Source organism: Mobula birostris, chromosome 20 (genome assembly GCF_030028105.1).
Source record: "Mobula birostris isolate sMobBir1 chromosome 20, sMobBir1.hap1, whole genome shotgun sequence".
Lineage (NCBI taxonomy): Eukaryota > Metazoa > Chordata > Chondrichthyes > Myliobatiformes > Myliobatidae > Mobula > Mobula birostris.
Genome location: NC_092389.1, coordinates 58,101,820 through 58,124,902, shown reverse-complemented (window position 1 = coordinate 58,124,902; position 23,083 = coordinate 58,101,820). Strand labels below are relative to the sequence as shown.

The 23,083-nt window shown below is 47.5% G+C and overlaps 1 protein-coding gene and 1 pseudogene across 1 annotated transcript in view; both read right to left on the bottom strand.

Moving 5' to 3' along the window:
• Nucleotides 1–2,284: 2,284 nt before the first annotated feature.
• LOC140185004 (uncharacterized) lies at nucleotides 2,285–7,473 on the bottom strand (annotated as a pseudogene).
• A 9,452-nt stretch (nucleotides 7,474–16,925) lies between these two features.
• The window catches only part of LOC140185003 (uncharacterized), a 147,670-nt gene continuing 141,512 nt past the window's right edge, over nucleotides 16,926–23,083 (bottom strand). The window contains 1 exon segment of the mRNA XM_072238234.1: nucleotides 16,926–19,074. Coding sequence (XP_072094335.1) covers nucleotides 17,788–19,074 — 1,287 coding nt within the window. The 3' untranslated portion in view covers nucleotides 16,926–17,787.

Below are 23,083 nucleotides of genomic sequence, written 5' to 3'. Positions count from 1 at the left end.
ACCTTGATACACTGGGAGTACGGACAGGGTCTCCAAAATCTCTCCCTCGCCTTCTCCTTACAGACCCCCATGAGCCTGCTCACCAGGGGGATGTTGGTCCCCACCAGAATTGAAACGCAGCCCTTCTCAACAGGGAAACCAGCACCTCTATACCAAGACCCTCAGACACTCCCACATCGGCCTCCGAGAACTCCAGTTTCACTGACAAATAAGCGTCGTATGGATAATCACCAGCACTGAGACCCCAAATCTCCCGTGCACTGAATGGTGTCAAGGGTAAATGCTTCAGATACCGGTTGTAAAACGAATGGTACAGTAACGTGACCTGCGATCCCGTGTCGAATATGGCTTTAGCGTAAATACTCTCTATCCGTAGCGACACACTAGAGCGTGGTCCCACTAAGCCTTCAGGAATAGGGTCTTTTCCTTTCGGGAATTCCTTGGTACATTGCTGGGAACGTGTTCCCCCAGAGATACCGGGCCGTTCCCTAACTGGGTCCCCTCTAGGTTTTCCCAACGACTCTCCCTGCCGAGGTACCCGGGGGCTCACTCTCCTTCTGGCGTGAGACCTGCTGCCAGCAGCCCTCCGCACTGTTCATCCCCTTGGGGAATCTGCAGCCCCCCTCCCCCATCAGCCCCAACATATGGTGGGGGGGGGTCACACCCGCTGATAACAACCGACGTATCTCCGTTCTCAACTCTGCCACAATCTCTTCTACCGCTCCCCGGGGTAGGCTATCTGTGGTCACTTCACCGCAGGGGACACTACCGAGGACTGTACCCTGCTGACTGAGTCCTCCCGTGCTTCCGCCGCATTCTCCTCTTCCCGTACCTCTCTGATCAGCTCAACAAAAGATGGAGGGGACGCGTCTTACGAGACTGTCAGAGACTCCACACAATCAGATCATGGGACACTGCGCCCCTGGCTATCTGGTCCATTCTTAACCGATCCACCTCAGCCGCCTGAATGACCCCTCTGTGCCGCAAGCAATTTAGCTGCCTCTCTAGCCGTAAAATAAAAGCAGAAACCTTCTCCCCCTGCTCCTGACGCATGCTCTGAAACGCCACCAGGAGCTCCACTGGGCTTCCAGTCGGATCAAAGTCATTGCCCAGTGCTTGTTGATAACTGACAGCTGTCGCTACGGGATAATGTAACCTGACAGCTCTCTCGTCAACGGCCCGCCCATTCAAACTTTCAACCAATCACTGTCGCTTTTCATCATCCGAGCACTGCCACTCATCGAACAACTGAGAGGTCCGTTCCGCCCACGTCTCATACTCCTCCTCCCCTTTCGGGGTGGGTGTTATTCCAGAGAATAGGTGGAGCCTGCCATAGCTGCGACTTGGAATCTGATTTTTCCATTTATTCGCCAGAGAAGTAAGGGCGGCTACTACCTCAGAATTCTCACTCTCCACCGGGGGACGTGGACTAATTAGATCTTCCAACTCCGACCACTCTTTCCCCTCACTCCACAGAAATGATAGAAACCTGTCTTTGAAATCTCCGCCTCCAGCTCCCTCAGCGCTGGTCTGCATGAGAACAAGAGCAGCATCCGCCATTTTATCAAGTCTCCGCTCACAATCACAACTTCAACAGAACCTAACAGTGGAATTAACAATTCATCCGGAGTACAAATATCTGCCCCACTGGTTCATTTCTCTGGGTAATTACACAGCATCCAACAGAATCAATCCCGAACGCAGCCCCCACAATTGTAATTCTCGCTTTGCCTAGCGGCTTAATCTAGGGGGTGATAACCCCCTTCCCGGCCAAACTGAAGAAATGTCGTTTGGCTGGATGCTGCCCGATGTGTCCCCTGTTACAAATTAGTGCCCAGAAATAAGAAACAGAACACACTTTGCGATTAAATGATTAAGCTTTATAACTCTTACTTTGACTGTATGGTTAGTAGAGAAACAAAATTGAATAAAGGGTGCGATCTTATTAAACAGTCTGTGCGCAAAAGTGGAGCTCACTGTCGGTCCCCATCGGCCTCCTCCGATCGTTACTGCCCTTCGGACCCGCGCTCCGAGTCCACCCTCTCCGGCAGTCTAGCAAATCTCTCCATTCGCGTCTTCTCTCTCCATCTCTCTCTCTGACAAAATCAACGCTCCTAGATTCACGAAACAGAGCAACAAAATCCTGATTGGCTGACATGCATCCCACAGTCCTGTTATCGCCAGCCATAACACGAACATTGCTGCTGCAGAGAAACTGTTACTTCAGCAGTGAACATTACAAAGAAATCACTACATTAGCAGTGAAACCTTACAGCGCGTTACACATAACAGAAGCATCTGGCTTCCCTTGGGCTGTATTCCCTGGAGTTTAGGAGAATGGGGGCTGGGGTCGTGAGGGGAATCTCATTTAAACATTCTGAATTTTAAAAGCTCTGAACAGATTAGATATGCGAAAGTTATTTCCCATGGTAGGTGAATCTAGGACAAGAGAGCACAACTCAGGATCAAAGGTCATCCATTTAGAAAAGAGATGAGGAGAACTTACTTTAGTCAGAGGGTGGTAAATTTGTGGAATTTGTTGCCACATGCAATTGTGGAGGTCAAGTCATTGGGTGCACTTAAGACAGAGAGAGATGGGTTCTTGATTAGCCAGGGCATCAAAGGGTATGGGGAGAAGGCAGGGGAGTGGGGATGACTGGAGAATTGGATCAGCCCATGACTGAATGGCGGAGCAGCCTCGAAAGGCCGAAGAGCCAACCTCTGCTCCTATATCTTATAGTCTTAATTGAATTGACTGAGTGAATCCTTTCCCACATTCAGAACAGGAGAGTGGCATCCCCCAGTGTGAATTCGCTGATGTATTTTAAACTCAGACAACCGAGTGAATTCCTTCCCACAATCGGAGCAGGTGAACAGTTTCTTCCCAGTGTGAATTCGGTAGTGGCTCACAAGTTTGGATGACTGAATGAATCCCTTCCCACATTCAGAGCAGCTGAAAGGTCTCTCCCCAGTGTGAACTCGCTGATGCACCTTCAGTCGAGATGACCAAGTGAATCCCTTCCCACATTCAGAGCAGGTGAATGGCCATTCCCCAGTGTGAAGTCGCTGATGTTCCTTCAGTTGAGCGGAATGGGTGAATCTCCTCCCACATTCTGAGCAGATGAATGGTTTCTCCCCAGTGTGATCTAACTGGTGTGTCAGTAGTCTAGAACGCCGAGTGAATCCTTTCCCACAGTCTGAGCAGGTGAACGGTCTCTCCACAGTGTGAACAAACTGATGATCTTTCAGCTGAGCTGCATCGGTGAATCCCTTCCCACATTCTGAGCAGAGGAATGGTTTCACTCCAGAGTGGATTTGCTGGTGTCTCAAGAGCTGAGATGACCGAGCAAATACCTTTCCACATTCAGAGCAAGTGAACGGCTTCTCCCCAGTGTGAACTCGCTGATGCTCCTTCAGTACAGATGACCGAGCAAATACCTTTCCACATTTAGAGCAGGTGAATGGCCTCTCCCCAGTGTGAACTCGCTGGTGTGTCAGTAGGTCAGATGACTGAAGGAATCTCTTCCCACAGTCTGAGCAGGTGAATGGTCTCTCCCCAGTGTGAACTAACTGATGTTGTAGCAGGTGATTTGACTGAATGAATCTTTTCCCACAGTCTGAGCAGGTGAATGGCTTCTCCCCAGTGTGAACTCGCTGGTGGGTCTGTAGGTTGGACGATTGAGCGAATCCCTTCCCACAGTCTGAGCAGGTGAATGGCTTCTCCCCGGTGTGAACTCGCTGGTGTCTCTGTAGTTTGGAGGAGTGAGTGAATCCCTTCCCACAGTCTGAGCAGGTGAACGGCATCTTTTCAGTGTGAACTCGCTGGTGTTCATTCAGTTGAGATGATTGAGTGAACCCTTTCCCACATTCAGAGCAGGCGAATGGCTTCTGCCCAGTGTGAACTCGCGAGTGTCACTGTGTTGTGGTTGAGTGTGTGAATGTCTTCCCACCATCCGAGCAGGTCAATGTCCTCTCACTGGTGAATTTTCCGATATACCTTTAGCATCAATAACAGAATGGCTTCCCACTGTCAGAACAGGTGTAGCATCTCACTATGGTGTGAACTTGCTGATGTATCTTCATTACTGGATGACTGAGTGGTTCCCCTCCCTCACACAGAGCGGGTGAATGGCTTCTCCCCACTGTGAACTCACTGGCGTGTCTGTGGGTAGCCTGTGAGTGAATCTCTTCCCACACTGAGAGAAGGAGAATGATATCTCACTACGATCAATTCTCTGGCAATTCAGAAAGTCAGACGTTTGAATGCCTTGTACAATCAATGCAGTTGAGAACTGATCTCCAGTGAACAAATGCTGGTGTGTTCTCAGTTCCCGGTTCCAGTGAATTTCACTGAGTAAAAAGAGAAAACTTCATTTCAGAGACAGAATACATTTACCAGCTGGGATGAGATACTTCTTCATCTCCAAGGATCGACAACAGATGTGTTGGCGTTGCAAAGAAAATATTTGGTCACTCCTTAAATATCCAGACAGAGACAGAAAAACTGATGTTTTGTTGTGTTGAAGATTCCTGTACACAAGTGCTCTGCAATTTCAAACCTGTAAAAATATTTGAAAAAGACATCAATGGCTGAAGAACAATATTTCAGGAGAGGTTTTCGTCTGTGGTGAGAACATCAGAACAAAAGAAATAGGAGCAGGAGTTGGCCATCTGGCCCTTAGAGCCTGATCTGCCATTGAATAAGATCATGGCTGATCTGGCCATGGACTCATCTCCACCGACTGCCTTCTCCCCATAACCCTTAATTCCCCAACTATGCAAAAATCTATCCAATCTTGTCTTAAATATATTTACTGAGGAAGCCTCCACTCCGTCATTGGGCAGAGAAATCCACAGATCCACCACTCTCTGGAAAAAGCAGTTCCTCCTCATCTCCATCCCAATTTACCCGAATTTTGAGGCAATGTCTCATCTACCAGTGGAAACAACTTTCCTGCCTTTATCTTCTCTATTCCTTCCATAATTTTACATGTTTCTGTATGATTTCCTCTGAATGTGAGCTCTGGCGTCACATTTTACCAATTTCAACACAAGTTGGGGGTACTCAACTTGAGATATACCCCAGGATACTGTGGGAAGTGAGGGAGGAAATTGCTGAGCCTCTGGAGATGATCTTTGCATATCAATAGGGAGAGGAAAAGTACCAGAGGGTTTGAAGACATTTTTCCCTTTTCAAAAAAGGGAGTAGAGATCAGCCAGAAAATTACAGACCAGTGGTTCTTACTTCAGTGGAGGGCAAGTTGTTGGAGAAGCTCCTGAGAGGCAGGATTTATGAGCATTTGTAGAAGCATAATCTGACGTGGGATAGTCAGCATGGCTCTGTCTAGGGCAGATCGTGCCTTATGAACCTGATTGAATTCTTTGAGGATGTAACAAAACACACTGATGAAGGTAGAGCATTGGATGTAGTGTACATGGCTTTCAGTAAGACTTTTGATAAGATTCCTCATGTGAGGCTCATTCAGAAAGTAATGAGGCAAGGATCCAAGTAGACCTTGCTTTGTGGATCCAGAATTGGCTTGCCCACAAAGCCAACGGTGGCTGTAGATGGCTTGTATACTGCATGGAGGATGGTGACCAGTGGTGTTCTGCAGGGATGTGTTCTGAGACTCCTTCTCTTTGTGATGTTTATAAATGATCTTGATGAGGAAGGAGAAGGGTGCTGATGACACAAAAGTTGAGGGTGTTGTGAAGAGTCTGGACAGTTCTCCAGAGGTTACAGCAGGATGCAGATAGGATGCAGAACTGGCAGATGGAGTTCAACCCAGATAAGTGTGCTGTGGTTTATTTCGGTACATCAAATTTGAAGACAGAACACAATATTATGTTGGGACTATTGGCAATGTGGAGGATCAGCGAGATCTTGTGGTCCATGTCAATTTTACACTCAAAGCTGCAGTGCTGATTGACAATATTGTTAAGAAGGCCTCCATCAACCATGGAACTGAGTTCAAGATCGGTGAGGTAATGTTACAGCTATATAAGACCTTCTTTAAACTCACTGAGAGTCTTGAGTTCAGTTACCTCATTACAGGAAGGATGTGGATACCATAGAAAGACTGCAGAGGAGATTTACAAGGATGTTGCATGGAATGGAGAACATGCCTTATGAGAATAGGTTGAGTGAACTTTGGAGTGACGGAGGATGAGAGGTGACCTGACAGATGTGTATAAGATGATGAAAGGCATTGATCGTGTGGATAGCCAGAGACTTTTTTCCTAGGGCTGAATTGGTGTAGTTTTAAGGTGTTGGAAGTAGGGTTAAAGGAGATGTCAGAGGTAGGTTTTTCACACAGAGAGTAGTAGGTGCATGGAATGCACTGCCAGCGATGATGGTAGAGGCAGATACCATGGAGTCTTTTGAGAGACTGTTAGATATGTATATGGAGCTCAGGAAAACGGAGTGCAATGCGGTTGGGAAATCCGAGGCAGTTTCTAGAATAGGTTACATGGACGGCACAACACTGTGGGCCGAAGGGCCTGTAATATATTGTAGATTTCTATGTTTCTATATGCACTCATCTTCAAACAAGGCACGGATCAGACATTCTGACTGACCATCAAATTCTCTGACTGTATTCCTGTCTGTATGAGAATGGGCTATTTCTGACTTCAATCAACCTAAGACTTGGCTCAATTTGTCTCTGTCCTTTGGTATTATTTCAAGTTCTAGTCATGTTCCACAAGACTACAAAGAGCACTTGTTTTTACATGTATCATCCTGGAGATTTACTAATTACTCGGATACCCTCCACCAGCTGATTGACAGTGATAAACCCATCGATGGCAGTGCCAATGAATATAAAGTGGAGGGCAGTGGCTATTCTCAATGGACTGCGGCACTTTTGTGATGTAAAAGCCACAAGCCACTTGTCATCGAGGCAAAGGTGTTTCATATCGTTATTCACTCAGAGAGAACTAAATCTGACGGAAGGTTTTATTTCCATACAGCTCTAATTGACATTTTCACTGACTGGAAGGTAAACTCTTCCACCGAGATCAACTGGGAACTATATTTTTGTTCCGAGTTACTAATCCTCGGATTTACATAGCTGAAACACGGCAGTGTTTGGGAGATACATTCGCTCCCATTTCCTTCAACTGTAGGGGAACAACGCTCGGTAGTGTCATCCATGGCTGCCTCTTTACCCAGAAGGGCCTGCGAACCAGAAACCTGTCTGTCAGCCACCGAACAATAAAGCGATGCGCATGCGCCGCAGAAAAGGCGGCGGCCCACCGCTCATTAGCCGAAAGCCTGGCGGCACTGGGTACGGATCGTGGGGCTTAGAAAGAGGGAACGGACCGGGACTGTGCTGGGGTGCAGGACCAGTGCGGCAGGAGCTTACAGTAATAGCCCGTCAATCACGTTTCAGACGCCGCTGATTAATTCCCCACCGGAGACCTCTCCTACCTGCAGCCGGTCTTTGTGAGCCTCTCCTCTACTGAGCGCATGCGCGATATTTGGGATTACCTCATACCTCTGCGCATGCGCGTCTGAGCAAACAGAAGGAAATCTGCAGATGCCGAAATCCAAAACAACAGACGGAAAATGCTGGAGGAAAGTCAGGGAGGCAGACAGCAACTATGGAGAGAAGTGAACAGTCGGCGTTTCAGACCCAGACCCTTCTTCAGGACTGGAGAGGAAGGGAGGGAGTCAGCATGTGGGGCAGGTGAGGTGATAGGGTAAACCGGGAGAGGGGAAGGAGTGAAGTAAAGAGCTGGGAAGTTGTTTGGATAAAGGGCTGGAGAATAATAATAATCATAATAATAAATACTCTATTAATTCCGAGTGGGAAATTCATTCGTTCCAGCAGCAACATCTAAAAGCACAGCAAGCAGCGGGCAGACTTTACTGCAAATAAAGTACAGAATAATAATGTACACAATAACACTGTATCAGTGTGCAATAATAATGTATGAAACAACAATGCAGAGGCTATTGAACTATGATGTGTGTTCACCTGTCGCAGAAGATTTTTGTTACGATCCTTGTGAGGGCGGAGCTGAGTGAGTTTGTTGAAAAGGGGTCGGGGGCTTTGCTGCCTATTCAGTAGGTCATGGAGAGGATATTCCGGATTGTCCATAATCGATAACAGTTTGATCAGTGACATCCACTCCACCACTCACTCGAAAGAGTCCGGGTTGTGGCCAAGGATGGATCCAACCTTTCTGATGAGTTTATTTAGTCTTTCCCAACGTAAAACAGCGAAGAAGACTGCACTCGCTACAACAGACTGGTAAAAGATCTGCGAAATCCTGCCTCACGTGTTCAAGGATCTCGGCTTCATTAGAAAATGGAGTCTGCTCATCCCGTTCTTCTAAACAGTCTTGGTGTTGGTTTTCCAGTCGCGTCTCTTGCCGAGGCGAACACCCAAGTATTTGTCCTCCTTCACCATCGCAACTTCTTCTCCCAGAATGTATACAGGACTCATCACAGTCCTCTCCCTCCTAAAATCTATCACCATTTCTCTGGTTTTGACCACGTTCAGGAGCAGTTGATTCTTCCCTCACTATTCCACAATCCTGTTAAACCAGCCCTCTGTACCCCGAGTCCTGCCCATCTCTGATGCACCCAACTACGGCAGAGTCATCAGAGAACATCTTTAAGTGGCCAGACTCAGAGTTGCACTGAAAGTCTGAGGTGTTCAGTGTGAACAGAAACGGAGACAGGACAGTCCCTTGTGGGGCTCCAGTGTCACTCATCTCCACCTCAGGCAGAGAACCACCCAGCGGTACAAACTGGGGTCTATCTGTCAGGAAGGCAGTAATCCAGGAGCTAGTGAATTTGTCTACGGCCACCCTTGCTCAGACAACGTGGCTGGATTGTATTGAAGGCATTAAAGAAATCAAAAACAGTGACTCTCACAATGCCAGCAGCATCATCCCGGTGGGAGTGAGTTCGCTGCAACAGGGAGATGATGGTATCATCCGCTCCCTCATGAGGTTGGTAGGGAAACTGTAGAGGGTCCGAGGTAAGTCTGGACCGGCCTCTGCATCACCTTCATCACATGAGGGCAATTGGTCTGTTGTCATTAAGTCCAGATGGAGTCACCGTATTGGGTAAAGGAACCAAGCAGGAAGTCTTCCCCAGCACCGTTATCTTTTCCTGACTCAGTCTCAGATTGTAATGGTGCTGCAAAATACCAGAGAACAGGATCGTACAGGCCTTCAGTACCCTGGGGCTGATACCAACAGGGTCAGCATATGTCGTCTCTCCCTGACTCCTACCCTGACCTACAGTCACTGTCAGACGGGACAGCAGATGTAGTCTCTCCCCCTGTCTCCCACCCTGACCCGCAGTCACTGTCAGACGGGACAGCAGATGTAGTCTCTCCCCCTGTCTCCCACCCTGACCCGCAGTCACTGTCAGACGGGACAGCAGATGTAGTCTCTCCCCTTGTCTCCTACCATGACCTACAGTCACTGTCAGACGGGACAGCAGATGTAGTCTCTCCCCCTGTCTCCCACACTGACCCGCAGTCACTGTCAGACGGGACAGCAGATGTAGTCTCTCCCCCTGTCTCCTACCCTGACCTACAGTCACTGTCAGATGGGACAGCAGATGTAGTCTCTCCCCTGTCTCCCACCCTGACCCGCAGTCACTGTCAGACGGGACAGCAGATGTAGTCTCTGCCCCTGTCTCCCACCCTGACCCGCAGTCACTGTCAGACGGGACAGCAGATGTAGTCTCTCCCCCTGTCTCCCACCCTGACCCACAGTCACTGTCAGACGGGACAGCAGATGTAGTCTCTCCCCCTGTCTCCTACCCTGACCTACAGTCACTGTCAGACGGGTCAGCAGATGTAGTCTCTCCCCCTGTCTCCTACCCTGACCTGCAGTCACTGTCAGACGGGACAGCAGATGTAGTCTCTGCCCCTGTCTCCTACCCTGACCTGCAGTCACTGTCAGACGGGTCAGCAGATGTAGTCTCTGCCCCTGTCTCCTACCCTGACCTACAGTCACTGTCAGACGGGACAGCAGATGTAGTCTCTCCCCTGTCTCCGACCCTGACCTACAGTCACTGTCAGACGGGTCAGCAGATGTAGTCTCTCCCCTGTCTCCTACCCTGACCTGCAGTCACTGTCAGATGGTAACTAAATCTAGTTGCGAGTTGACGAGGGACTGTTAATGTCAGATTCTGCAGATATTGCAGCAGTTCATCACACCCAGGACTGAACCTTGGTCACTCAGCATTGCAGGGGTTTGTTAGACCAGAACTCCACATGATACAGCACAATCAGGCCATTCGGCCCATCGAGTGTGCTCTGCGATTTCATCAGCACTCAGTTCTAGTTCATCGCTCAACACACAATCCAGAATAGCTGATCCCCAACGTGTTCAACTGACATCTCGTTGGCATTTTACAAATTTCCCCCTCTGTAATCAACACTAACCTGATTTTCCTAATTGTAATCCCCCATGACTATCGTAACATAGCCCTCTTGGCATGCATTTTCTCTCCAATTGTAATTCGTAGACCACATCCTTACAACGGTTGGAGGTCTGCATATAAATCATCGCAGGGTCTTGTTACACTTAATGATTCTCCGCTCTACCTACAGAGATTTTACATCTTCTGATCCTTTGCCGCCCTTTTTTTGTAATGATTTGATTTCATATTTACCAGCAGAGGCACCCACCCCTTTGCCTACTTACCTGTCCTTTAGATACAACGTGTCTGCTTGGACGTTAAGCTCCGGGTTGTAATCTTCTTTCAGCCACGACACGGAGATGTACTCAAATCACACTGTGCTGCAAGTTCACCTCTGTTACTCTGTACACTGCGCACGTTCCTTCAGCCCTGCAATCAACACCCTTATAGATGTTGTCTCACTTTAACGGTGCAACTCATTCCGTTGACTGCAATTTTCACCTGATATCAGCCTCTGCATTTTTGTTTATTACGTGTGATCGTGAACAATAGCCAGGATCAGAAATGCTGATCAAGTCAACTAGTTCCCAAAGAGAACTCTGACAGGCCAATCAGATGGTTCACCGCTGCTCAGCGATAGAACACAAGAAAATCATATGTACAATTAAGAAACATTTTAAAAAATAGTAGAAATACTGGAGTCATGATGAAGTCTGCTGGAGAGAGACATTTATACACCTGCTGTCCTCCATTATTCAAAGAGATTGAAGAATAAGGTTGCAGGGTGACAAAACGTGACAGGAGCACTTGGAACTAAAAACTAATCACGACTGGGAGAAAACAGCATCTGTTCTTTACGCACTGTTCTCTAGCAGTTTAAGGACTAAGTCCAGCCGGAACATAACTCAAAGTGCTCTTGAAAGTCAGGTATTAACCCTACCTGCCAACAGCCAAGCATTGCAATCCCGGTCCCCTTCATCATATCTTATGAAGAAGCATGTGCCTTCCCTCCCAGAGATGATAGGTGTTTGTGCACTCGACTCTTGAAGGCTTGGAACCCATCGTCGCTGATGTTTCCAACCACAGCATCTGGAAGGCTGTTCCAAATTCTGATAGCACAGTGAAGGAAGCTTCTATTCAGTGTGTAGGTTCTCGTATCAGGCATAGACACAGCATGAGCAGGCACAGATAAAGCTGATCGTGTGGTGTGCCGTCTCTCATAACATGAGGGCAGCATGGTGCTTGCTAGTACTCTCACTGCACGCTACCTCTGTTGCCAACCAGCTACCTCATCCCCAGCACTCACACTCCGGTTCCCATCCCCCTGACAAGTTATTTTAAACACAAGCTCTAACAAACCTGCCCACGAGCATACTGGACCCCGCCAGGTTCAGATACAACCCGTCCCTGTTGTACAGATCATTCCATCCCCAGGAGAGATCCCAATGACCCAGAGATCTGATGCAATGCCCCTGCACCAGTTCCTCAGCCACACATTCATCTGCCGAATCATCCTATTCTTACCCAATTTTGAAATGTTGTCTCACCTGGAAGGACTGTTTCTGAGCCAGAATGGAGCTGAGGGAGGAAGTAAATGGGAGCGTATAGAACTTCCCTCGCTGGCAAGGATATGTTTCAGGACGGAGATCAGTGGGGGGACCGGGGTAAGGTAAAGATAGGAAGGTTGGAAGCGGTTTAGACAAGATAACCATGCAAATCGGTCGGGTTATAAAAAATGTCAGCTGGTGTGAGTGTGTTTTGTGAGCGCTGCTACCTGCCACGCTCGGTGTCCTTCTCAGGTCAGCTGTCAGCTATTGCGCCAGTGTGGATGGTGGAGGCTTTACAGGGATGGTAAATGGTGTAGGGGTCAGGCGGGGTTACAAAATGACGATGGGTGTAGGGTAAGAAGGGTTTTCACAGATGGTGAGCACCGCCAGGATCGGAGGTGTGAACAGAAATGGGGAGTGATGTAAGGGTTTTCACAGAGGGTGAGGTGTGAAGGATCGGAGGTGTGAACAGAAATGGGGAGTGATGTAAGGGTTTTCACAGAGGGTGAGGTGTGAAGGATCAGAGGTGTGAACAGAAATGGGGAGTGACGTAAGGGGGTGTGAAGGAATGCTTCTCCACCACTAGGGAAACGTACTTCACTTGTTGTACCAAAATGGCATTTCTTTCTGTAACAAAATGGAACCTGTATTGCATCAGAGTGCTTTGCTAATAATCTTGGTGCAACATGATGCTGATGGTACCTGAGCACTTGAGTGCAGAACCACAGCTGTGTTACTGGAAGAATGCCAAACGTTGTTTCAGCAGACAACAGAATGCACCTTGTCCTTGAACTTGTGTCCAAAGGGGTGATGGTATTGTCTCTTTTTGATAAAGCTATTACCAGCACCTGGGCAGTGCTAGTCTTCCCTTGCTGCAAATAAACATAAAAGCAATTATGATTGATCCACTCTGAGTTAATTGTTGTTCGTTACCAGACATGGTGAAAAGGTGCTTAACACCATCTCCTACCTGGACACTCACTCTTACCTGCACCCGCACCTTACTCCCCACCACTTCGCATCTCAACACTATACATCAATTCAGTAGAAACTGAAATACCCATTCCGTCCATTGAGTCTTCTCCACCATTCGATCACGGCTATTGGATGTCCCCTCTGAACCCCACGCTGCTGCCTTCTACCAGTCACCTTTGACACCCTTATTAATCAACAATTCACTATTTACTTAGTTTAAGTCCATTACGCCACTGGTGTTTGGGGCAGCAATGAGGAGATTGCAGAACAGGTTCACCAGGATGTTGTGTGGATTGGAATCCTAACCTACTGTGTAAGGAGAGTTCGGATAAACTTGGGCTGTTTTCTCTGGAGTGGAGGAGCTCAGGGTGACCTGATAGAAGTTGATCAGATAACGAAAGATCTCGATAGAGTAGATAACTGCCACTTTTAATCTTCTGGGTCACAATGTCAAATACCAGAGAGCATGCATTTAGACAGATGAGGGACCTGTGAAATTCATTGCCACGGACGGCTCAGAGGCCAAGTCATCCTGTTTGGATAAAACATACATTGATTAGTAAAGTCATCAAAGGTTAAAGGGTGCAGGCAGGAGAATGAGGTTGTGAAGGAAAATAAAAGACACTGGGACAGGTACAGAAAAAGGAAACTTTAGAGGGAGGCGTGTCAAGCACAGACAGATGGGACAGACTCAGATAGAGGTTCTTGTCTGGCATAGAGCAATGGAGCTGAACACCGGTTGATTTTCCACTCCTGGACCTTCACAGAGATTATTTCTCATCAGTACAAGTTTTAAAAACAATACGTTTCAATGTTCAAGTTCAACTTAAATTTATTACTGATGTTAACCAGATGCTATCAACAATTCAGTTTCTTGTTGGCAAGGCAACTCAATGCTCACCCCCAGCCTGGGGTAGGGAATGGGACCAATTCCAGAGGGGGACGGTTGGGTGAGTCTGAGACTTTGTGAATGAGCCCTAACACCATCCTCCTCATTCCCCTTATCCCTCCCCAGTCCCCTCCCTCACACTCCACTGCATATGTTTGTGTGTGTCTGAGAGAGAGAGAGAGACCTGTCCGCCCACTTCACCTTCCAGCAACCATGTCCCCTCTACCCCAATGCAAACTCCTGTACATACAGTAATCCTTGCGGGCTCAAATGATCCAATAACATTATGCCCTCCCTCCTGCACCAAATCCTTAGACACATGTTAAACTGTATAATCTTCCTATTCTTGGCATGTGGCACAGATAACAGACCTGTGGTCACAGCCCTGGACGAGCTGCCCTTTAACTTAGCACCTCACTTCCTGCAGAACCTCGTTACTCTACCAGCCCATATGGGTACCAATGATATGGATCACGACCTTCACTGTTCACCCTCCTGAGCAAAGCTGAGTGCTCGGCCGGAGATAACCCAGACCTGGAGCACACAGGAAGCTACATACCATCCTGGAATCTCATTCTCGCCAACAGAACATCCAGTAAGTTCCCTTAGCTAATGATTCACCAATGACCACAGCTCGCCTCTTCTCCACCCTCCCCTTCTCAGTCTCAGAGCCAGACTAAGTGCCAGAGACCCTCCTGCTGTGACCTTCCTTTGCCAGGTTATCCTACCATCTGTAACTGTGACCAAAGTGATATATGTGTTGTTCAGGGGGATGGACACAGGGGTACACTGCACTTGCTGTCCCCCCACCCCTTTCCACTTCGCAACTGTCACTCAGTTTCCTGTGGTGTGCAGCCAGGTTACAACTACCTCTCTATATGTCCGACCTATCACCCCTCCAGCCTCCCGAATGACCTGGAGTTCATCCACTTCCAGATCCCACTCGTTAATGTGGATTGTTCGGAGCTGAAGCTGGATGCCCTTCTCACAGGTGTAGTTATCAGGGACACAGGAGGGTCTCCTGCCTTCCCACATCCCGCAAGAGGAGCTTTCCACTATCCTGCCTGGCATCTTGACTGTTCTAACTGAGCAAATGTGAGGAAGGGGGCAAAAAAACTTCCACCTCCAGTATAATGTTGCCTTCTCTGTGCGAAGGCTGTCCTGACTGAACCCTCAAAGAGGTAAAGCCTCAAAGTCTCCACTCCAACTCTGCCCAGTCCAGCATCGGCCACTCCATTTGCTGCTGCCTAACGTTGGCATCTTCTTGATAATCAATCCTGACTGTTGACTGGCCCCTGGTGAAAGCTCAAAAATAACCTGCCCTGAAACCACTGCCTGTAATGCTCAATTGGCGAACTTGAGTGAATTCCGTCCTCTCAAGCTTCTGATCTCTCCGATTAACGATGGGTCAAAGCCCGGCAGGGTGACTCAAGGATGAATGACTGATTGAAACCCATCTCACATTCAGAGCAGGTGACCACCCTCACCACAGTGTGAACCCGCCACTGTCTCTGCAGTGTGGATGAGTGTGTGAATGCCTTCCCACAGTCTGAGCGGGACAACGTCCTCTCACTGCTGAAAACAGTCTGGTGTGTAGACAGGCGAGATGAAAGTGTGAATTCATTCCCAGTTGGAACAGGTGAACGGCTTCTACTCAGTGTGAACTCGCTGATTTCATTCAGTTGAGATGACTGAGTGAATTCCTTCCCGCAGTCTGAGCAGTTGTACAGTTTCTCCCCTGTGTATACGTGCGGAGTTCATTCAATACTGGATGACCGGCGAGACCTCTCTCAGAAAGGGGTATCCTTGGTCGCTCCAACAGTTTTGTAAGTAATCCTGGAGTAACAAACATCAGCCTCATCGGTCCAAAATGCATTTTCATGTCCCAGCATCTTCTCAGTTAAGTTTCATTTCCATTCCTCAGACTTTCCGGCAAGTTTGGGGGTTCCTGTCCTCCAAAACGTAGCATGACAGGTTTGGAGAGGGTGCACCACACAGTGCTGTATTTGAATGCTCGCAGCATAAGAAATAAAGTGGATGGTCTTGAAATTCAGCTAGATTGGCAATATGACGTTGTGGCCAAATCTGAGACTTGGCTAAAGGATGGCTGCCACTGGGTAAAAGAGAGTTGAGAATAGATATACGACCAATAGAAAATGACACGGGAGATATTGTGATGGGAGACACAGAGATGGCAGAGGAACTGAATGCGTATTTTGCATGATTCTTCACGGTGGAAGACATCTGCAGTACTGAATATCGGACATTCAAGAGCGTCAGGAAAGTGAAGCACATGCAGTGAAAGTTACAACTGAGAAGGTGCTCAGAAAGGTTAAAGGTCTGAGGGTGGATAAATCTCCTGGGCCTGATGGAATGCACCTTCGGGTTCTGAAGGAAATAGCTGGAGAGATTTCGTCGGCATTACTAAAGATCTTTCAAGAATCGATAGATTCTGGCATAGTACCTGATGACTGGAAAATTACAAATGTTACTCCGCTATTTAAGAAGGGTGGGAGGCAGCAGAAAAGAAACTACAGACCTGAAAGCCTGACTTCAGTGGTTGGGAAGTTGCTGGAATCGATTGTTATGGATGAGATTACGGAGTACTGGGAGGCACATGACAAGATAGGCCAAAGCCTGCGTGGTTTCCTGAAAGGAAAATCCTGCCTTACTAACCTACTGCAATTCTTTGCGGAAATTACAAGTTGGGTGGACAAAGGAGATGTAGTTGATGTGGTATACTTGGATTTTCAGGGGCCTTTGAAAGATGCTGCACATGAGGCTGCTTAGCAAGATAAATCTCATGGAATTAGAGGGAATTTACTACCATGGTTGGAGCATTGGCTGATCAACAGAAAACAGAGTGGGAATAAAGGGATCCTATTCTGGCTGGCTGCCGGTTACCACTGGAGTTCCACTGTGGTCGATGTTGAGACCACTGCTTTTTATGATGTATGTCAATGACTTGGACTGTTGGATTAATGGATTTGTGGAAAAATTTGCCGACGATACAAAGATAGGTGGAGGAGCGGGTAGTGCTGAGCAAACAGAGCGCTGGCAGAGAGATTTAGATAGTTTCAGGGAATGGGCCAAGAAGTAGTTAATGATATACAATGTTGGAAAGTGTATGGTCATGCATATTGGTGAAAGAAATAAACAGGCAGATGATTATTTAGATTGGGAGAGAATTCAAAATGCAGAGCTGGAAAGGAACTTGGAAGTCCTTGTGCAGGATACCCTAAAGGTTAACCTCCAGGCTGAGTCGGTGGTGAAGAAGGCGAATGCAATGGTGGCATTCATTTCTCGAGGTACAGAATATAAGAGCAGGGATGTGATGTTGAGGCTCTATAAGGCTCTCATGAGACCACACTTGGAGTATTGGGAGCAGTGAGCTCCTTAGTTTAGAATGGATATACTGACATTGGAGAGGGTTCAGAGAAGATTCACAAGAATGACTCCAGGAATGAAAGGGTTACCATACGAGAAGCACCTGTCTTCTCTTGGGCTGTATTCCCTGGAGTTCAGGAGAATGGTGGGGGTCGGGGGGGGGGGGGGAAACTCATTGAAACATTCTGAATGTTAAAAGCTCTGAACAGAGTAGATATGGGAAAGTTATTCCCCATGGTAGGGGAGTCTATGACAAGAGCGCACAACTTCAGGATCAAAGGACATCCATTTAGAACAGAGATGAGGAGAAGTTACTTTACTCAGAGGGTGGTAAATTTGTGGAATTTATTGCCATAAGCAACTGTGGAGGCCAAGTCATTCGGTGCATTTAAGGCAGAGAGAGATGGGTTCTTGATTAGCCAGGCCATCAAAGGGTTTGGGAAGAAGGCAGGGGAGTGGGGATGACTGGAGAATCGGATCAGCCCATGATTGAAAGGTGGAGCAGCCTCGAAAGGCCGAATGGCTGATTTCTGCTCCTATATCTTCTAGTCTTAATTGAGATGTCTGAGTGAATCCTTTCCCACATTCAGAACAGGTCAGTGGCATCCCCCAGTGTGAATTCGCTGATGTATTTTAAACTCAGATGACCGAGTGAATTCCTTCCCACAATCTGAGCAGGTGAACAGTTTCTCCCTAGTGTGAATTCGGTAGTGGCTCACAAGTTTGGATGACTCAGTGAATCCCTTCCCACATTCAGAGCAGCTGAAAGGTTTCTCCCCAGTGTGAACTCGCTGGTGTACCTTCAGTTGAAATGACCGAGCAAAACCCTTCCCACATTCAGAGCATTTGAATGGCCTCTCCCGAGTGTGAAGTTTCTGATGTTGCTTCAGATTAGATAACCGGGCGAATCCCTTCCCACATTCAGAGCAGATGAATGGTTTCTCCCCAGTGTGAATTCGCTGATGTTCAATCAGTTCAGATTGCCAAGTGAATCCCTTCCCACATTCAGAGCAGGCGAACGGCCATTCCCCAGTGTGGACTCGCTGATGTTCCTTCATTTGAGCTGAATGGGTGAATCCCTTCCCACATTCAGAGCAGATGAATGGTTTCTCCCCAGTGTGATCTAACTGGTGTGTCAGTAGATGAGAATGCCGAATGAATCCTTTCCCACAGTCTGAGCAGGTGAATGGTCTCTCTGCAGTGTGAACAAACTGATGTACCTTCAGGTGAGCTGAATCATTGAATCCCTTCCCGCATTCCGAGCAGTTGAATGGTTTCTCCCCAGTGTGAACTCGCTGGTGTCTCTGTAGGTCGGACGAGTGAGTGAATCCCTTTCCACAGTCTGAGCAGGTGAACGGCTTCTCCCCAGTGTGAACTCGCTGATGTAACTTCAGTATAGATGACCGAGCAAATCCGTTTCCACATTCAGAGCAAATGAACGGCTTCTCCCCAGTGTGAACTCGCTGGTGTCTCTGTAGGTCAGATGAGTGAGTGAATCCCTTCCCACAGTCTGAGCAGATGAATGGCCTCTCCCCAGTGTGAACTCGCTGGTGTGTCAGGAGCTGAGAACGCTGATTGAATCCCTTCCCACAGTCTGAGCAGGTGAATGGTCTCTCCCCAGTGTGAACTAACTGATGTTGTAGCAGGTGATTTGACTGAATGAATCCCTTCCCACAGTCTGAGCAGGTGAATGGCCTCTCCCCAGTGTGAACTCGCTGGTGTCTACGTAGTGTGGACGATTGAGTGAATCCCTTCCCACAGTCTGAGCAGGTGAACGGCATCTTTTCAGTGTGAACGAGCTGGTGTTCATTCAGTTGAGATGATTGAGTGAACCCTTTCCCACATTCAGAGCAGGCGAATGGCTTCTCCCCGGTGTGAACTCGCTGGTGTCACTGTGGCGTGGTCAATGTCCTGTCACTGGTGAATTTTCTGATATACCTTTAGCATCAATAACAGAATGGCTTCCGCTTGCAGAACAGGTGGAGCATCTCACTATGGTGTGAACTTGCTGATGTATCTTCAGACTAGATGACTGAGTGGTTCCCCTCCCTCACACAGAGCGGGTGAATGGCCTCTCCACACTGTGAACTCACTGGCGAGTCTGTGGGTAGCCTGTGAGTGAATCTCTTCCCACACTGAGAGAAGAAGAATGATATCTCACTGCGAACAATTCTCTGGCAATTCAGAAAGTCAGATGTTTGAATGCCTTGTACGATCAATGCAGTTGAAGAACTGATCTCCAGTGAACAAATGCTGGTGTGTTCTCAGCTCCTGGTTCCAGTGAATTTCACAGAGTAAAAACAGAAAACTTCATTTCAGAGACAGAATAAATTACCAGCTGGGATGAGATACTTCTTCATCTCCAAGGACCGACAACAGATGTGTTGGCGTTGCAAAGAAAATATTTGGTCGCTCCTTAAATATCCAGACAGAGTCAGCAAAACTGATGTGTTGTTGTGTTTGAGATTTCCGTACACAAGTGTTCTGCCATTTCAAACCTGTGAAAATATTTGCAAAAGACATCAATGGGTGAAGGACAATATTTCAGGAGAGATTTTAGCCTGTGGTGAGAACGTAAGAAATAGGAGCAGGAGTCGGCCATCTGGCCCTTTGAGCCTGATCTGCCATTGAATAAGATCATGGCCGATCTGGCCATGGACTCATCTCCACCGACCTGCCTTTTCCCCATAACCCTTAACCCCACTACTGTGCCAAATCCTATCCAACCTTTTCTCAAATATATTTACTGAGGTAGCCTCCACTCCTTCATTGGGCAGAGAAATCTACAGATTCACCACTCTCCCAGTAAAACAGTTCCTCCTCACCTCCATCCCAATTTCCCCCAAATCTTGAGGCAATGTCCTCTAGTTTCCTGCCTCTATATTATCTATTCATTTCATAATTTCACATGTTTCTATATGATCTCCTCTGAATGTGAGCTCTGGCGTCACAATTTTACCAATTTCAACTCAATTTGGGGGTATCAACTGGAGATATACCCCAGGCTACTGTGGGAAGTGAGAGAGGAAATTGCTGAGCCTCTGGCGATGATCTTTGCACATCAATCGGGAGAGGAAAAGTACCAGAGGATTAGAAGACATTGTTTCCTTTTCAAGAAAAGGAGTAGAGATAAGCCAGGAAGTTACAGACCAGTGGTTCTTACTTCAGTGGAGGGCAAGTTGCTGGAGAAGCTCCTGAGAGGCAGGATTTATGAGCATTTGGAGAAGCATAATCTGATATGGGATAGTCACCATGGCTATGTCTAGGGCAGATCGTGCCTTATGAACGTGACTGAATTCTTTGAGAATGTAACCAAACACACTGATGACTGTAGAGTAGTGGTCGCCAACCTTTTTAAGACCAAGATCCCCTACCTCGGCCTTACTTAAAGACAAGATCGACCTACTAAATCATTCAGAGAAAAAACAGCTCAGATTGTACTTCCAACTTGAGTCCTTTCATTTGGGCTAATTGTGTTTGAATTACATAAAATGCTTTTGTCAAATTGTCAAATTAATTCAACCAAGAAAACACTGTAACTTGCATATCAAACAGGCCATAGCTGTCTTCCTTTAAGAATATTAAGTTTTGCACAGAAAACGGAATAACACAAAAGACAGTTAAGGTGTTTGCGAATCAGAAGCCATGCATTCACAGTGATGTGAGGGATTACTCAGGGAGCACGATGCAGTCTTCAGGTCAGGAGACAAACAAGCCCACAGTGAAGCACGGGCGAATCTCCACAGGGGCATCAGGGATGCAAAGCACAAATACAAACTGCGCATGGAAAGTCAGTTTGATAACAACAACCCCCGCAGTGTGTGGAAAGGCATCAAGGCGCTGACAGACTACAAAACCAATAATCTGCTGCCAGATGACGACGCCACACTGCCTGATGTCCTGAACGAGTTCTTCGCCCAGAGGGAGGAGGCTGCTCCACTCATCCACCCACCTGACGATGAGTCCACACGGGTCCTTAAGCAACATCAGGTGAGATCCAATCTGAGGACAGTGAATGCGAGTAAGGCAGCCAGCCCAGATGGAGTGCCCGGCCGGGTACTGAAAGCGTGCGCCGACCAGTTTGCTGAGGTGTTTACAAGTATATTTAACGTCTCACTGCAACAAGCTGTTGCTCCAACATGCCTGAAAACCTCCAGCATCATCCCAGTGCCCAACAAATCAGCTGTGAAGTGCTTGAACGACTATCGCCCTGTAGCACTGACACCCATAGACATGAAGTGCTTTGGGAGACTCATGCTCTCACACATTAAGACTATAATCCCACCTGATCTGGACAAACACCAGTTTGCCTACCGGGCAAACCACTCCACAGAGGATGCAATCACAACAGCCTTCCATATCGACAATAGAGAATAGACAATAGGTGCAGGAGTAGGCCATTCGGCCCCTCGAGCCAGCACCGTCGTTCACTGTGATCATGGCTGATCATCTATTATCAGTATCCAGTTCCTGCCTTATCCCCGTAACCTTTGATTCCACTATCTTTAACAGCTCTATCCATCTCTTTCTTGAAAGCATCCAGAGATTTGGCCTCCACAGCCTTCTGGGGCAGAGCATTCCATATATCCACCACTCTCTGGGTGAAAAAGTTGTTCCTCAACTCCGTTCTAAATGGCCTATCCCTAATTCTTAAACTGTGGCCTCTGGTTCTGGACTCACCCATCAACGGGAACATGCTTCCTGCCTCCAGCGTGTCCAATCCCTTAATAATCTTATATGTTTCAATAAGATCCCCTCTCAGCCTTCTAAATTCCAGAGTATACAAGCCCAGTCGCTCCAATCTTTCAACATATGACAGTCCCGCCATCCCGGGAATTAACCTTGTGAACCTACGCTGCACTCCCTCAGCAGCAAAAATGTCCTTCCTCAAATTTGGAGAGCAAAACTGCACACAGTACTCCAGGTGTGGTCTCACCAGGGCCCTGTACAGCTGCAGAAGGATCTCTTTGCTCTTGTACTCAATTCCCCTTGTTATGAAGGCCAGCATGCCATTAGCTTTCTTCACTGCCTGCTGTACTTGCATGCTTGCTTTCAGTGACTGATGTACAAGAACACCTAGATCTCGTTGTACTTCCCCTTTTCCTTACTTGACTCCATTTAGACAATAATCTGCCTTCCTGTTCTTACCACCAAAGTGGATAACCTCACATTTATCCACATTAAACTGCATCTGCCATGCATCTGCCCACTCACCCAGCCTGTCCAAGTCACCCTGCATTCTCATAACATCCTCCTCACATTTCACACTGCCACCCAGCTTTGTGTCATCGGCAAATTTGCTAATGTTACTTTCAATTCCCTCAGCTAAATCATTAATATATATTGTAAACAGCTGCAGTCCCAGCACTGAACCCTGTGGTACCCCACTAGTCACCGCCTGCAATTCCAAAAAGGAACCATTAATCGCTACTCTTTGTTTTCTGTCAGCCAGCCAATTTTCAATCCATGTCAGTACTCTGCCCCCAATACCATGTGCCCTAATTTTGCCCACTAATCTCCTATGTGGGACGTTATCAAAGTCTTTCTTTCATATTGCTCTGACTCACTCAGAGAAACCAAACACTTATGTGAGGATGATATCTGTGGACTTCAGTTCTGCATTTAACACAGACATCCCCCATAAACTGGTCAGCAAACTGAACACTCTTGGCCTTGGTTCCTCCCTGTGATCATGGGTCATGGACTTTCTCACAGATTGACCACAGCAAGTCAGAATTGGTCAGCACACCTCCACCACCCTTGTCGTAAAAATAGGCACCCCGCAGGGCTGTGTGCTGAGCCGTATGCTCTACACACTCTTCACACATGACTGCACCCCCGTCTACACCTCCAACTCCATAATTAAATTTGCGGACAATACCACAGTGGTTG